General features: G+C 35.8%; 3 protein-coding genes across 3 annotated transcripts; 1 reads left to right on the forward strand and 2 right to left on the reverse strand.

Moving 5' to 3' along the window:
- Positions 1 to 6216: 6216 nt before the first annotated feature.
- On the reverse strand, positions 6217 to 8146 carry LOC9298890 (UPF0503 protein At3g09070, chloroplastic). Its single transcript, XM_021017327.1, has one exon. The coding sequence runs from the start codon at positions 7992 to 7994 to the stop codon at positions 6402 to 6404; it is 1593 nt and encodes a 530-aa protein (XP_020872986.1). The 5' UTR covers positions 7995 to 8146; the 3' UTR covers positions 6217 to 6401.
- Positions 8147 to 10787: 2641 nt separating this feature from the next.
- On the forward strand, positions 10788 to 13737 carry LOC9298891 (calmodulin-binding receptor-like cytoplasmic kinase 1). The gene is made up of 8 exons (XM_002862767.2): positions 10788 to 10814; positions 10913 to 10957; positions 11507 to 11760; positions 11927 to 12213; positions 12323 to 12491; positions 12655 to 12744; positions 12842 to 13140; positions 13232 to 13737. Exons 3-8 carry the CDS (start codon positions 11511 to 11513, stop codon positions 13559 to 13561), a joined length of 1425 nt encoding a protein of 474 aa, XP_002862813.1. The 5' UTR covers positions 10788 to 10814; positions 10913 to 10957; positions 11507 to 11510; the 3' UTR covers positions 13562 to 13737.
- Positions 13738 to 13989: 252 nt separating this feature from the next.
- On the reverse strand, positions 13990 to 16012 carry LOC9298892 (serine/threonine-protein kinase STY46). Its single transcript, XM_002862770.2, has 3 exons — positions 15808 to 16012; positions 14526 to 15688; positions 13990 to 14415 (listed from the first exon to the last, which is right to left on the reverse strand). The coding sequence occupies exons 2-3, from the start codon at positions 15336 to 15338 to the stop codon at positions 13990 to 13992; spliced, it is 1239 nt and encodes a 412-aa protein (XP_002862816.1). The 5' UTR covers positions 15339 to 15688; positions 15808 to 16012.
- Between the last annotated feature and the right edge of the window lie 1612 nt (positions 16013 to 17624).

Genomic DNA, 17624 nt, shown 5'->3' on the forward strand with positions numbered 1-17624 from the left:
AAAGGAGAACGAGAAACAGTAAAAGATCTCCGGCCAGTGTCGGGACCTCGTTCGCCAATTTCCATGGATTTCTTCTTTCCGTGTAATGACGCAGTCGTTACAGATAAGCTCCGTCTTGGAGCCCCGCCTTGGCTAGCCATTTCTACTGTATAATCATTGAAGAAATCAAACCCTCAATTTCATGATTAACAAATTCGAAGAAGGAAAGTTTTCTCAAGGCGTAACTAATCAAGCAAACGCGTTTAGAAGAAAGACTAAGGATCACAAACTCGTGAAATCAAAGCTATTACCAGGAAAATTATTCGGGTCAACAAACGGATTCTGGGATTGAAAACTGAGCTAAACCAAGTTAGGATTAGTTCCGTCTCGAAGATGCTCTTTTCTCAAATGTTCGTGAGAAAGATAACGGCAAGAGGGAAAACGACGATTTGTGAGAAAAGATTATAGAGATTCTCCCGGGAAAGGAATGGAGATCCGAATTTCGGCCGCATGATCAAAGTCGAACGCAAGGCCTTAGCAGGCTCAGGATCCGGAAAACTCGATGTTCGTTTTAAGCGTAGATCTCTCCATTGCAGGACGGAGATTGAGAAGATTATCTCGTCTGTTAAAAAAAAAAAAAGAATTATCTCGTCTTGTGATAAGATTGAGAAAGCGTTAAGTTGTCATATATATGTACGAAGCCCAATAGTAGCAAGAAATTATATGTTAACGGGTCGATGGCCCAATATATCATGGATCATTTGGTTACAAATATTTCATTTTTTTTTTTTTGGTTTGATTACACGATCATTTGGTTTAGTTTGATTTGGTTTGGTTTGATTTTTTTTTTTTTTTTTTGCCAATGTTTGGTTTGATTACACGATGTAAAAATCTAATGACTTTTTCATATTCCACGATGTAAACAAAACACAAACAAACAAAGATTTCTGAATACAAAATAAATTTTGCTAAACAAATACAAACAGAAAAAATATTCAGAGAAAACTTTTTTTGTTTAACAAATTTTATTTTTCAAATTAGTAAGTTGTATTTCAATTAAAAAACTAAAAATCTTTTTAGTGTTGAAACTATCAAAAAACATTATTAGTGAAATATAAATCATTGATATTATTAGTGAAATTCTGGTTTTAAAAAAAATATAATCCTAATGGACGACAAAAGTTTTAATAGAACTATTTTATCTATATTTTTTTTTGTAAATATGTAAAAACCAAATTAGATTTAACAAATGAACTGAATTCAAAAGGGCATGTATATTTATTTGCATAGGATATTCAAAAACGTTAGACCGGCTCTGTACGAGATTTGTTATCTCAATGTTCAACAAGACTATACAACATTTGGTGGCCGTTGTTGGATAAAATGGTTACATACTAGTATTGCCAATAAAAAATTTTCTTTGCGCTCTCATTACTCTGAGATCTCTTCGAGAGGAGTGTCGAGGAATTGGAAGCTGCAGGACATAGAGTTTTTCTGCTGTATCGTGAAATCAAGGGGAACAAAGTTTCCTCGGGTGCACTTTGCAAACAAGTAAAGTCCTTCAGAAGTGATTGGAGGAGGTTTTTAAAGCTTGAGGAAATTGAACCGAGGCATGTGAGGAATAATAAGAGGCAGCAGAAGAGGATAGAACGTTTCAAAGAGAAGAAGAAGAAAGATAAACTTGCCAAAGAAGAGGAGAAGAAAAATGCAGAGAACAACCAACGCCGGATTACGTTGTATGTTCCTTCTTCATCTCTCCTTTTATTCTTGACAGTTTTTGTGGAGATTAAACTTATATTTGTTTTTTTTTTAGGGTATCTAGCATAGGGATGGAAGAGATAGATGTAGTAGGAGATGGCAATTGCCAATTTAGGGCATTATCTAACCAGCTCTATGATGATGAGAACCACTATAACTATATTAGGCAACAAGTTATCGAAGAGGTAAGATCATTTGGCAAGTGAAATACCATTTATTATTAAATTTAGTTTTGAGAGAGATTGACTGTTTATTATTGCAGCTGAGAGCACATCCTGAAAGATACCGTCGTTTTGCTGAAGCTGAAGCTGGTATTAGTTATGAAGAATACTTAACGAGTATGGCAAGGTATGATGATAATAGTTACATATTTATTTGTGTTGTTAAATTATGCATACTTATTCATTTTGTAAATGTTGAACAACAGCGATCAACAAAAACCAAATTCTGGTTTTTAAAAAAATATAATCCTAATGGACGACAAAAGTTTTAATAGAACTATTTTATCTATATTTTTTTTTTTGTAAATATGTAAAAACCAAATTAGATTTAACAAATGAACTGAATTCAAAAGGGCATGTATATTTATTTGCATAGGATATTCAAAAACGTTAGACCGGCTCTGTACGAGATTTGTTATCCCAATGTTCAACAAGACTATACAACATTTGGTGGCCGTTGTTGGATAAAATGGTTACATACTAGTATAAGAGGCAAGTGATCAACACTGGGGAGACGGTATAACCCTAGCTGCTTTTTCAGGATTGTGCATGTCAGGATTGCTAGGCCCAAATATTTTATCGATATATCGTTTTAGAAGTCTTTTTAATTCGAGACTCTTGACTCTTCCCATTGGAGATGCCTACTAGGCTACTAGTCTTTAAAGACATTGTGCTCTATGTAAGCAACTTTCATTTCGAGATGAAGAAAATAGAGTTACAAGAGATTCATACAAATGTCGGCTTTTCCTATTCCAAGACTTTTTAAATCCCAAAAAACTTCTTTTGCTGGGACTGTAGTATATTTGTTTGACCAACAACACGTTTTACAGTTCTTTTTAAAAAAATACTTCACTAGTGTGACTGTCCAATTTCTTATAATAAATCACATACTCATCATTTTTTTCGTACTTGATTTATTTTGATTTTGTTATTGATCGTTAGACAAATTTCTATTAAATAATTTATTGGTGTAGTGATATGTTTAATTTGGATTTTTGTCAATAAATTTCAACTACAGTATGAGTAGTTTTTATGATTTTAATTAATTTGATTTACAATTAAACATAAATAAAGTTTTGCTTCACCAAATAAAACTCTTTTGAATTATTTAATTTGATGTTAACATGATAAAAAATTCAATCAAGTTTTAGATAATTCTTTTCATTACAACTCATCTTAGATCGATTCGGTTTATTTATAGCCAACACTTTGCATTCTAACTTAGCCTTTTTTTTTTTTTTTGAACACAAACTTAATAATGGTTTTTCTATTGAGAAATTGCACTAGATAACCTAAAAAAAACAAAATTAAATATCTAACCTCTAACCCCCCTATTCACTCTCTTTCTCTTCCTATCTCTTTCTACCTTCTTTCTAAAAAACTAAATTTTCTTTTTTTTTGGGTTATTCACCTAAATCACCATTTTCTATTTCACTTCCGTTAATTGAACTAAACAATGTAATTTTATTAGTTTGGCCAGGACGGCCTTTACTAGTGTTTTCTTTATCCCTTTTCTTTGCTTTGGGCTTCTTTCCTCTAGTCGATAAAACGACATCGTCTTTCATGGCAACATCATTTTCTTCCTCCTGCAGTTACAAACACATGTTTACATTTATTTGATTACTAACAACATATTTTTGCCAGCTATATATTAAACCCAAATAAACTTTACAAAATCTACTCAAAATATGATGTTACCTGACTGAATGTTCATATTTAACATATTAGATGTTTTTTTCTTTCTTCTAAATATTAGTTCTTACTAAAAAGAATTAATAAAAATATACACACATACGCTTGTTTATATTGTTAAAATAGACTTCCAAAATTTTCGACATCTTTCTCCCTTTTAAAACAGATTGAATAATTCCATGTTAACTGGTTATATAACATAGAAAACAACAGAAAATAATAGTACTAATCTCGTAGTAAACCAAACTATTATCTTGTAATTCGTTTGAATATTGTTAAAGAAGGCTTACGGGCAGGTTTAAAGTCACCGGAGACGACGCCGTTTCCTTAGCTGTCTGACAAAGAATACCAAGACACTTGAAGATAGCTATGAGAGTTTGGTCGAGAAACTGAAATGAAATCCATAGATAAGTTTCTTCTTCCCTTCGTCTATCTAATTTCTCCATGGAGATCCGATAGTTTGGTGTGACAGGAGTGAAGCTATATCTCGAAAGGTGAGTTATTGATCAGAGAGACGATTGAGATGTGAGTAATCGAAGAGAGACAACTTTGTATTTATAGCGAGTTAACCTGGGAGTTGGTGATTTTTCGACATAGAATACAGTTTCTTAGCGACTCTGGATTATGATTTATTTAGTTAGTTTCTGAGTTTTTAATTACTTAGTTGACAAAAAAATGATTCATTCATGCAAGTGGCTTTGGATGACTCTACTAGTTGACTGACTCTACGGCTTGCTGACTTGCGATATGTGTAGACACAACAGTTTATTTCAAAGATAATTCTAATTAATTGGTTAAGAGTTTAATGAGCGAAAACGAGACGAGTTGACACTTCGAACGACGAATGTTGAGCTAAAAATATATAGAAATTTTTGAGTGATACATCTAATCAAATCATTTATTTTTTGGGAATTTTGCCAAATGTACCACATTTTGGAAAAATCCTAGCAAATGTACCACATTTGAAATGGATTTAGCATTCATACCACATTTGGTGTTTGTGTGGCAACTCTTGGACGATTTTGCCCTTTTCTGTGCGTCAGGTATGTGTCAGGGGAAGGAGCTACAGTAAACGCCGGTTGGGAAACGGGGACAACTTTGTGTCAGAGAAGGACAACTTTGTCTGAAAGACAACTTTGTGTCAGAGAAGAAGGACAAAACATTGCATTAAATGCAGTTTACATTTACCATGGACAATAATTATGAAATAGAGTGAATGATGTCCCCCAAGAATAAGTCCAGATCTCTTGATTGTCCATCACCAGATGATGTGGTTTTACCAGCCAGAGATCTGGATTTACTCGGGGACAACTTCTCTTGATTGTCCATCGCCAGATGATGTGGTTTTACCAGCCAGAGATCTGAATTTACTTGGAGACAACTTGATCTTTATTTTATTCCGCCAAAGAGCCGAAGACGAAGATCTGGATTTACTCGGGGACAACTTTGTTTTACCAGAGGGACGAAAATGGTTACCAATGCGTTAGGAGAGAGACTGTGGACGGCAGAAAATTCGGAGACTACGAAGATCTGGATTTATTCGGGGACAACTTTGTTTTACCAACCAGAGGGACGAAAACGGTTACCAATGCGCCAAGAGAGAGAAAAAGGACGGCAGATTGTATGTTTCAAAACTGCCATACATTATTATGTATAATATAACTAGTATTAAAATTTATTTTAATTTTATTAGTAGGTAAATGGACATTCATTTAATTAATGAAAAAAAAATACAACAAAACTTACAAAATGTATCAATAGAGATATCATATTAATGAATGGATAAAATGAGGTAATTTGCTAGATTTCATTCTTTCTTTTTATGATCTGAAATATCACTCTCATTTGTAAGTTTCCAATTAATGATTTAATCATATTTGCAGTTTTAAGACTTTGATGAAAAGCATTGCTATGCACCTTCACAATCTTTGGCATCGCATAGGATTTACATTGAAACGTCTCCTTTAGGTTGGTGGACGTTGAAGTCAAGACCAAGGGAGGAGAGAGAATTGGCTCATTTGTAATGACCGGCAGGAGTTTCCTTATCCAGGTGATTATACAAATGGTGGAATGATCGATACAGTGGCCTAAAGGGATCGTTGAGTCCGAAGGTGAAGCCGAACAGCCGATGATTACCAAGGAAATGGAGAAGAAGAGGTTTGACAGGCTCACAAACTGTAACTAAATGAGAAATGAGGTCATGACTGAACTTCACGAGAAAGGGTATAATCTTGAATGAAGTGCAAAAGAGTCTCTATAAAAATTTGAGTAATATAGACTGTGTATCGGTGTAAGTATTTCTGTCGAACGTATCCTTTTAGATAATAGCGGAAAGTACAAAATTGATTTATGTTCTACGTTAGCATTGATGTTCTTTCTCTTGGGGTAGCTTTTGTCCTGTATTGTTGGCTTGGTTCATGTTTTGGCATAAACCCTTTGGAATATAACATGATGCGTTATGCTCCCATCACAGATAACCCCACTATCTTAAGTTTGAAGCTATTGTTTTTTTTTTAAGTCTAGTGGATGTGTATTAATCAGAGCCAACATCTAAAAGAGTTACATCTTTCAACAAAATCACCATTGTATTGAACTCTTAAGAGCGTTAATACACATAAAAAGAAGAAAAAGAAAGATGGGATATGATTTTAGTTCATATATCTATAGAACAATGGGATAATAAGTAACAAACATGGTAATTACAACACAGTTTCAATTCCAGTCCACCATGAACTGACAATCACAGACTAGTTAATTCATCAGCCTAGTTTTACCGGAGTTGCTTGTCGTATGGCTTTTTAATGGCGTCAAGTAGAATCTAACCATACCATTTCTGAGGTTGTCCGGCGAGTAAGTCCCAAGCTTGTCATCTCTCTGAAGAAGATGATTCCGTTTGCCTTCAACGCCATGAAACAATCCGTCTTCACACGAGCTTCTTCTTCCGGTCTCAACACCAGTAATAGAGCCATGAAACAGACCATCACAAGAGCTTCTTCCACCTTCAAATCCATTAACAATAGAAGCACCACGTAACATACCATCGCAGGACTTTCTCGCACTAACGCTGTAGCTTCTTAAGAGTTTCTCGCTAACATCACCATTGGTTTCCCCTTTAGCCACCCTCCTAAGCTTCAACAGAGACTCAGCTAGAGAACCCTCCATTGCATTTCCTCCAAGTTTCAAACTTTGCTCGGTTTTGATGTCGTTCTTGGCCACATCGGTTTTCCTCTGAATCAATCCCCAAAAGTTCCATCCTTTACCCCATTTCTTCCCACTCTTCTTCAACCCAAAACCATCTTGCTTCTTCACCTCACCAGCAGCAACACAACCAACAACTTTAGAACCTAACTCCAAGCTCTCCGGTTTGTAATTTTTAATTGAATACCAATTCGAATCCCTAAGTTCCCTCTCCGTAACAAGCAACTTCGCTCCATGAAACAAACCAACAGTTTCAGGTGATACCTTAGCATTCGAAATAGCTTTCAATTCATCAACTTCAAGCAATCCATGTCTCGATGATCGATCGAAGCTTCTCCTCCGCCGTGAATCCAAGTAGTAATCCCTCGTTTGAGCTGTCCCACCTGGGTTGTTCTTCTCCTCTTCGTCTTCTTTCTCACCGGTTATCTTCTCCGGCGAGGCTTTAACATCTTCAGTCACAGAGGACAAAGGAATCAGCTTTGGATATGTCTTTCCAATCAAACATCCATCCCATGAAGCTCTAGGCTCCTCGAACGAGATTCGACTTGCGTCGAGAGACAACCTAGGATCCACATCACATGAGCGACGGCCGAGACTGTTCCCGGAATCTGGAACTTTCCCATTCTTCAGATGATGTTTGAGTGAAAATTTCTTAAGTGTCCTGCTAAAAACCGAATCTTTGCCATTGCTCTTCTTGATTTGTTGATTTCTCGATTCCAGATCTATTAACTCCTTCATCGTCTTCTGCTCTCCATCTTCGATTTCTTCTTCAACGAGTCTCTTACCATCATCAAAACCTCTAATTTCTTCTCCGTCTTCTTCTTCTTCATCATCCTCTTTCAAATCCGGTACAATGGGGAATCGAATCGAGCTCTGTAGCAGCTCATCATCACCGTCGTTAGACCTGACATCACACGACCTGCGTCGTGGCTGGTCCAAAGCAGAAGCGGATGCGTCACGAACGGAGTAGGAACGAACACGGCGGAGCTCAGAGGAAGCTGAAACAGAGGAAGAGAGAGCTTCGATGGTGGAGAGACGTTCACGGAGACAGGTGGCACAGAAACCGGTGGTGGGTTTGGAAGTAGGATGACGGTGACAGACGGCGGAGTGACGACGGCGACGACGCTGGTGGGTTTGGTGGGTCATAGCTCTCAGGGTGATGGATTCAGTTCAGTGAATGGAAGAAGAGAGTGAAGAAGTTGAAGAATCTGTCAGTGACATTTTTAGGATCTCGAGAAGAAGAAGAGAAGAGAGTGGCGTTGTCAAACACTATAGGAGAAGAGAAGCCCCTTTCCTTTCCCTTTGACCATCTGCATTGGGGGATCACCCGCATGATCTAAGCATTATTTTAAATCCAAAAAAATGGGTAACTGGGCTTAAGATCAGGAACTGGGCTCTTGACCTGGATCTGTTTTTGTGGGTGTTGCGGGGTGACGTGGCATTTGGGCATTGGTTGGAATATTCAACATATTTGGAATAAATTTGGATAATAAACTATGTATTAATTAGATAAAATGTTTTTGTGCTTTTATTAAGTAATATGTTTGTTTGTTTATTGTTATTTATATTTTTAATGTTTTTTTCATAAATATTTAGTATTGTATTTTCACTTTTATTTTCAGTTTTTCATAAATTTGGCATTTGCAATTTATATGTTATTTTTAAATGTTTTAATAATTGTAAAATCTTAATTTAATTTAGATTATTATATTATTAAGTCTTAAGATCTTACACATGTTCTCCCACTAATCAACTTCTAAACAAAAGATCTAAACACATGATCTTACATTATTTTAACATTATATTCTCTATAAGAACACTCTCACATGATCCCCCATTGATGATGCCCTTAAACCTTTTTCTCACATTTTATTATTTCTTTATGCTTTTTTTTAATACGTATTTATATTTATTTCTGTACTTGTTACACAGTTAATGAAAATACAGAAATGAGTTAATGAAAATAGATAGAAAATATTAATGTAATGTTTTAGTACAAATATCAAAGAAAAAATTGTATAATTGTGTCACATGAGAGTGGCAGAGAGAATCAAAGGAAGAAAGTGTACAAACACATCCCATTATGGGCCTGACCTCTGCATTTGTAGGACGAACATAAAAGGATCTTAATTAGTGAAAATATTAAAATTTAAGAAAAATAAAATTAGATTGAAAAATGGTGAAAACACGTGTGCACATTTGTTTCTTTTACCTTGGGGGGTAATATTTGGCTGCTTTCGTCATTTCTTTGGATTCCCTTCGAATCAAGAAATAGCTTCAATGTCAACTTTTGTTATTCTTTATTTGGTTTGGATATATTATTAGAGTTTTGATTAGTGGATTGATTTTCAAGCAAGAGCACTAAGAGTTATTTTAGTGCAACAAGATGTAACATTTGAACAACACACTTTACTTTTGATGCAACGACCTAAACTAATTTTTGAATTAAGTGAGTTTGTTTAAATGTTACATCATTGTTATAACTGAAGTGTGTTATCATTCAAAATAATAATTTCATTATTTTTTTTTGTATAAATAGTTATCGTAAAAAAAAAAAATAGATAAAGCACTCTTTATAGTGGTTTTGAATGATAATTTACTCTTGTTTCACTTATTATCAGTACTATATTTTAACTATGGCATTTACCTAAAATAAAGGAGTTAAATTTTCTCTAACGTTTGTGGACAGCAATGGCTGGCGAGTGACATTGAGATTCCGAGTTACGACAAGTTCCCAAAGAGTGTTGTGTTCTTATATTATAAGAAAAAAAAAACCATAGCAGGTCCCAAAAATACACAGTAGTAATTGTTTTTGTCTCAGTGTGATTGTACCGATTTTGTTTTCTTTCTGGTAAAAAAGATTTGGAATTTTCCGACGACTTTAGTCCACTAGAAGCAAGTTTACTTTTACGGTGCTCAATCGAAACGTTAAAAGAAAAGCAACCGAAGACAAATTTATAACATGGTAAAAAAAAAATGTTTCTGGGTGTAATTTGAGCCCAAGGCTAATATTTGGGCCCAAAAGGAAACGAATAAGCCTTTTAGGAATGGGTCTTTTCTTGTGCACTGTAAGGCCATGCCCAATGGCGCATTTTCTACTCGGGTGTGACTATTAAAGTAATCGAAAATAAAAGAAAAGTTGTTTCTTTCCTCACACCCGAATGTAACTTTACACTCGGGTGTAAGACACTCTCTCTCTTTCTCTCTTTTTTTCTCTCTCTCTCTTTTCTTTCTCTCTTTAAATTATAATAATAAAAAAAATTTTACACCCACACTTACACTTACCCCATTGTGGATGCTCTAATAACGAATTAGTCGTCATCGTCTTCTTCAGTCATCTTCTACCGGAATAAGCAGTAGAAATATTAATCAGTGCTGAGAAGTCAGAACAGTACAAATTTCTATGGAATTACATGGAAATCGAGTATTTCAGGTTATTCTTCTTATCATTTCGGTTTTTTCCAAGTTATGTATCCTTTGTAATCTCTTTGTATTGGGAGATCGATGAGATCGACCCTAACCGAGCCTAGATATCGAGATTTGGTTTGGGTCAATCTCACCAATCTCCCAATACTTTACAACATAGTATATACAACTGGACAAATAACTCAACTTTTTTTCTTTTGTCACAGCAGGTCAGTCTCATTGCTTATGTAGTTTACTTTTTGGTATCTTACTCATGCATTTTTTGTAAAAAGAATTTCAACATATCATTTGAATTGAGAGTTTTTTTTTCTGTCATCTTTTAGATGACTTGTGGCTAAGCATTTTGTACGAAAGACTCATCTTTCATCTTAAACTATATATGTGGACCTTCTTCTTGCCAGCTTTGACGGACCACATTCTACTTGTTGCTGGATCATCTACACAACTTGCAGCTTTGATTTAAATAGAGAACCATCATTGTTTCTGACTAAATAAATATCAGAACCACGATATATTCTCCTTGTCAAGAGAAAATCTTGAGTTTGTCTCCTCTTCTGATTCTCTCTACTGGATTGAATAAAAGAACCCGGTCAATATTTCCTTTTTCAATGTTCATGTATAAAAAAATTTTATTTTAGGTGCAACGTGAAGGCTTCTTCTACATTCAATCCTCTAGCACAGAGGTATTGATTCTGCTTCTCTTATTACTTCTTGAGTTCTAAATGCTTTCTTGATGAGTTTAGGTTTGCATAAAGTTTGATTAAGTTTTAGTTTTGGATTACTTTAGATCTCTGTTACTTAGTCAAGAGAGAGAGATTACATAGGCATGCGATTAGTAATCTTTTCTTGTCTCCATCATCCTTAGACTATAAAGGTTTTTAATATCAATGAGTCGTTTTCTACTCTCGAGTCGACTCTTCTTGTGTGGAAAAGTCAAAACTATACAAAATACTCAGAATAACATCATTTGCTCATTTTCATTGACTATGAAAATAGAATAACAGCAAAACTTGCAAGACCCTGCCAATCAATATCTTTGAATCGGTCTACAACACATTAGAGAACATATATTGTACAGATAATAATGGGTCATTATGCTTATATTATATGCACAAATGTATCTGGCGTTTAACAGAAAGAAAAAGAAACATACATGACTGCAACATACTTTCTTTCTTGGAATTTGGTCATCAGAAGTAATATTCACTGCCTTCCTATAACCATGTCTATAGACATATGCCAATGAGGAGCAAAACCCCAACGCCTCTCCGCTTCTCAAATGGAAAGCATCAAAAAGCTCATTCTGACTATAGTTGGAGTGATGTAGGTACTGGGGAGAAGGCGAGGAATGTCTCCGTCCTCGGTGCCATCAGAAGGGCAGCTAAGAAAGTCTTTGCTATTATTTTCTTAGGACAACAAAAGTTCAAGCCCACAGAATGTAGATCTGATCCTGGAGAGAGCAGCACGCTTGACAGAGAATCTACATGTAAGTGTATTGGAGCATGATTGCTTTGAATCTTTTAAGCTCTGGTGATGTATGCCTACCATTAAGACAAACAAACTTGAGGGTCTTTCATGGATGAGATATATTTTTTATGCATCTATGCTCTCTGTATTGCTGTGACAATCTTTTTAATCTTGTATATGTGCAGTATCAGGCTGGACTGGCTATTCATCACCAAGCTCTTTTGGAAGGTCAGCAGAAAGAAAGATTTCAGGTCAATATCGTTTTTCTGGTTCAAGATTTCAAAGTCCTGGGAAAGATTCTTCTTCTAGCAAAAGTTGGCTCCAAGGCCCAGTTATATTTTCTTTTGGGGAGCTTCAAAGGGCAACTGCAAATTTTTCATCGGTTCATCAAATTGGGGAAGGCGGTTTTGGAACTGTTTTTAAGGGAAAGCTTGATGATGGAACTATTGTTGCTATCAAGCGTGCAAGAAAGGTAGTGATTAAAAATCCCTTTCTTGGAAAATATGTGGATAAGAGATTGAAGTAGTTTCTTAAGAATAATTCGGAGAATAAATGATCTATAACTCAAAATTCTATGGCAGAACAACTATGGCAAAAGCTGGTTGCTAGAGTTCAAGAATGAAATATACACATTGTCGAAGATTGAGCATATGAATTTGGTAAAGCTGTATGGATTTCTTGAACATGGAGATGAAAAGGTTATTGTTGTTGAATATGTTGGCAATGGAAACCTACGAGAACATCTAGATGGTAAGTTGCAAGAGGTACTTCCTTCTTATTCTTCCACTTCTATGTGTCTAGAGCTAGACGAAGACAAGTCTAGTCTCTATACTTTAGAGCATAGAGAAAGACTCCAAATGAAATTATCTGAATTTAGAATTCTCAACTATTTTTCTGCTATATCAAAACACAGGTTTAAGGGGTAACCGCCTTGAAATGGCAGAACGTCTTGAGATTGCGATTGATGTATCTCATGCATTGACCTATTTGCACACATATACTGGTACTCTTGTCATATCATCTTCTTTGTTGCCTATCGGTGTTACAGTATAGCTTAGTGTGCCAAGATTTTATGCATTAGGGATCATTTTATAATGCAGATACTCCAATAATTCACAGAGACATTAAAGCATCAAATATTCTCATCACGAATAAGCTTAGAGCCAAAGTGGCAGACTTTGGCTTTGCTCGTTTAGTTTCGGAAGATCTCGGGGCTACTCATATATCGACTCAGGTCAAAGGATCTGCAGGCTATGTGGATCCAGATTACCTCAGGACGTTTCAACTAACTGACAAGAGTGACGTTTACTCTTTTGGTGTTTTGCTCATAGAGCTTCTCACTGGAAGACGTCCCATTGAGTTAAAGAGACCACAGAAAGACCGACTCACGGTTAAATGGGCAAGTAACTTTCTCTTTTCCCTTTCACCATAAGCTCGAGATAAATCTTCTCAACTATTAAATCAGGAGAAACTCGTTTCATCTTGCGCAGGCATTGAGGAGACTCAAAGACGATGAAGCTGTTCTCATAATGGACCCGTTTCTCAAGAGAAACCGAGCCGCTATTGAAGTGGCTGAGAAAATGCTGAGACTGGCGAGCGAATGTCTTGCCCCGACGAGAGCTACACGTCCAGCTATGAAAGACATTGCGGAAAAGCTATGGGCTATAAGGAGAGAGATGAAGGAGACGATGATATGTTCCTCTGCCTCTAATTCTTCGTGTTCTTCAACAACACATAGCTTCATTGGTCGTGATTCAGACAGATTTGCATTGCCGAGGATCGAAGACAACGAGAATAGCATTGAGTTACTCTCTCCTTGATGATATCAATTTGTGAAACATGTTGCTGCTTCTCATTTGAAGAAAAATCTTTACTTAGATGAATACAAATATACATGTCACTTAATTTTCTTTTGCTCTTGTATAAATATACAAATAAGTTTTGCTTAGTTTCGGGGAATATTCTTCAAATGAGAAAAGATGGATAGTAGTCTTAACAGTATAGTTTCAACTTTGTGGGATTAAGATGATTAAGCCATCAAAGTCAACAAAAGTATATGTAAAGTAGAAAACGATATTGAATCCCATAAACATCAAATCACAACCATTCTCCAGTTGGCTGGCAGTCATTACACAACAAATCCAGAGAAGATGACATTGACGATGAAAGATCACTAACAACAACAATCCACAAAAAAAAAAAGATACAACACAAACACAAAACCCTTCTTTTTGTATTATATATAAATTTACAAAATAGACTCTTCATGTCTCTCAAGCGAATTTAGGCTTAGGCAAGGCTGAGCCACCAAGGCCGCTGCTGCTGCTGCCCCCGTGTGGTTTCCGTTTATCATTTCAGGTGCCATCCACCTATATGTTCCAGGGTCATCAGCCAACATGTCACAGTACTCCTCCTCGCACGCTATGCCAAAGTCAGCAATCTTCAAATGGAAGTCTTCGTCGATCAATACATTTTCTGGCTTAAGATCCCGATGAATTATGTGTCGTGAGTGAATATATTCCATTCCTCTTGCAATATCTAGAGCAAACTCTATAAGCTTTTTCAAAGGAAGAGACCTATTCTCAGGCTTGTGCAGAAAAGATCTTAAAGATCCTTCAGGTAAATACTGCGTGAGGACACAATATACAGGCGGATCTTTATACGCTCCCACAAACTGTTTTTAGCACACATATAAGAGGAGAGAAGTTAACAAAAACGGAAATCATTCCATCTAGACTGACATAACAATTAACCAAGAGAACATGACGAGAGAGGAGAAATCACCTTTATAACATTCGGATGAGTCAATCGAGACAAAAGGGTGACTTCCTTGGTAAACTGTTTCTCTAAACGAGCTCCCAAGCATCCATTATCGTCATCATCAGGTACAGTGATAAGCTTCACGGCAACAGCTTTATCTTCATACTTACCATGGTATAGCCGGCTGTATAACCCATGAGCAAACTTAAGCCCAAAGAACAACTTTGACATATCAACACGGAACTCTTCAGAAGCTTCTACAGCACTCACTCTACGACCAGTATTATCAAAAAGCTTAGACCATCCTGTGTCCTTCTTGCTCTTCACCCTCTCTTGAATTCTCAGAGTGCCAAGATCTCTGATAGGACCGGATGGAGACCGCAAATTAAATGATCTCTTTTCAAAGGAGTTTTTATGAGATAACTTAGGCTTCATTCCCTTTTCCGATTCCACTCTTCTTGGATGTGGCGTAGAAAATCTCTTACGCTCAGATCTTGCTTCCTTAAACACATCAGGAACAGCCATCTGAGGCGAAGGAGAAACAGATCTATGTTTATTAGTTACAGGGTTTGTCTGTATTTCCGAATCAACAACATATACATCAGCTTCCAAACTCGAGGTATCTTCCCAAGTCTGTGAGTTACTCGAAACAAACTTGGGATCCGATGATGATGCCGACGAAGAAGATGATGATCTCTGGGGTATAGTTTTCAATCCAGAAATCTTATCTTGGTTTACCATAAAAGGGAGAGAAGCTAACTTTGATGAATTCAAACGATAAGAAACCGTTTGAGAAAACTTAGTCCTCCTAATCCAAGAAGTAGCCTCTTCATCCATCTCTAAGCTCGAAAAACAAACTCACTTATTAATATAGGCGCTTGAAATGCTAAAAGCCTAAACCTTTTATCAAAGACTAAACAACCAAAACTCTCAGTTTCTCCAAAGTCCCTAAGCAAACCCGTGAATACGAATCAGATGACTTGCTGCAATCTCCAACAATCTCATTTCCACGAAGATACACAATCCCTTCAAAACCATCGAAGCCCCATTTCTCACCTTCAACCATTAATCAACAAAATCTACAAACCAAAAAAAAAAGAAGAAAACTTTACTACGAATACTAAAAACTCGAAATTTCTCCAAACGTCCCACCAAATCGCCGGAAATCCTGAATTACATGCCTCTTCCTACAAATCAAGAAGCAATACTCAGGAAACCAAATACATAGAAGCTATTGAGAACAATAATGAGGGTAAAAGATCGATCTAATCAACAAAATTAGGAAACTAATTAAGATTTAGCTAACCTGAAACAAACGGAATCACAACAAAAAACTATGAAGCGTCGTGTGTTTAGAGGAGAAGAGAAATCTCCAAGTGAATCGGAAATCAAGAAGATCCGGCGACTTGAAGCCGGAGGAAGAAGGAATCGAATGAGAAAATCGAGAGCTAAACCATAAGACGTTTTTGGATTCTCAAAGACCTTTTTGACGAATCCAGACCTCTTACGCCTTTTTAGATGGATTTTATTTTTCTTTTTTATTTTCACAGATAAATTCTTTTGGAATATTAAGAAAATTACGTTAAAACGACAGCGTATTAGTCTGTCTGTCAGCATCTCTGATATGCTCTAATTATTCCGTCTGATAGAGAAATTCAATTTAATTTAATTTTTTTTAATCAAATATTCAAAATAAAATCTAAAGGCCATAGGCTTGCTTTCGACTTCGGCCCATTAATAATAAATACTGGCCCAAATAACTCTTGTGGTTGACAAGAAGCTTCACTAATCCTATATGATAAAACAAGCTCTTGTGTTTTTTAAAAGAACGTAATTTACACAAACCATTCTAAACAAGAAATTTAACTACATAAACCATTCTAGATCTTATTCTCAACATTGGGGTAGTGGTTAAACAGTTGTTACAAAACATTTTAAATTAAGACTGATACCGAAAAAAACAAAAATTAAGACATGCAAGTAGTTTAAATTAAGACATGCAAAATGTGGCCAAAAAAAAGGGTTCTGTGATGGCACTGTTTTACATTATGTATAGGTCGTTTAGCTAAAAATCTACATTTTGTCCATTTTAATTATAAAATTTTTTTTTGTGTAAATGCTACGTGTGTGTGGGTGGAGAAAACAAAATGGCCAAAATAATGATAGGAGAAAAATAAAAGAGAAAGAAAGATTTAAGAGGTGAGTCCAAAAGATTGGTAAAACACAAATGCTTAACAACAACAGAGTCAATTTTTGGGGACACCACACATCACTTTGTCTCCAGACCTATTCATGTCCTACGCCTTTGGACTCACCCTTTCCTCTTATATCCCTCTCATAGTTTCATCGTATCCAACACATATCATTTCATGATTACTAATCTTGTCTTCCTTTTTCTTTTCTTTGTTTAAAGGTGAACTAACCAATAATCAATGTGCATGCATACACATCATATACATGCATTAATATTTTATATCACTAGCTATTTTTCGAATATTTAGTAACTTTGTTGAAAGATTTGTACATAGTTCATATCAGAGGAAGATATACTAAATTATACACAAATGGCCTTTCTGTTTAGCAAATATGTTTTGTATGTACGCTTAATGGTTTAAACTAGCGAAGAGTGGAATCAAATTGGCTGCGACAAAAGGAAAATATTTGATAACATTATATTTCTAAGATAATTTTCAAGAAGTACCAACCTCTGGTCATCATTGTTTCTTCTGAAACACAATACAAAGGTTAGTATAAAAGAATCTATCAAATAATGGGAGTACTGTATGTCACTTGGAAAGCTTAATTAGAATAACTCTTCAATTGCTTCCACTTTTGTTTTAAGTGTATGCATGCATGGGTTATAAGCAAGTACGAGGTATATAAATAATTTTATTCTTAGGTCACACTTGCACAAAATTTAGGGTTAAGAAAGTTTGAGGATGCGTTGACGAACTTAATTATTTCACGGGAACTAGGTTTAATTAGTGAATATCATGCCTATACAAAACAAGAGAGATACAGAAAGGATACACCATTTGATACAATCATCTAAGCACGAGAACGCATCTGCCGACTGCCGCCAAATGAGCTGCCGTCTGAAGAGAATTGGACACAACCTTTTTT

This window comes from Arabidopsis lyrata (assembly GCF_000004255.2).
Source record: "Arabidopsis lyrata subsp. lyrata unplaced genomic scaffold ARALYscaffold_139, whole genome shotgun sequence".
Taxonomy (NCBI): Eukaryota; Viridiplantae; Streptophyta; class Magnoliopsida; order Brassicales; family Brassicaceae; genus Arabidopsis; species Arabidopsis lyrata.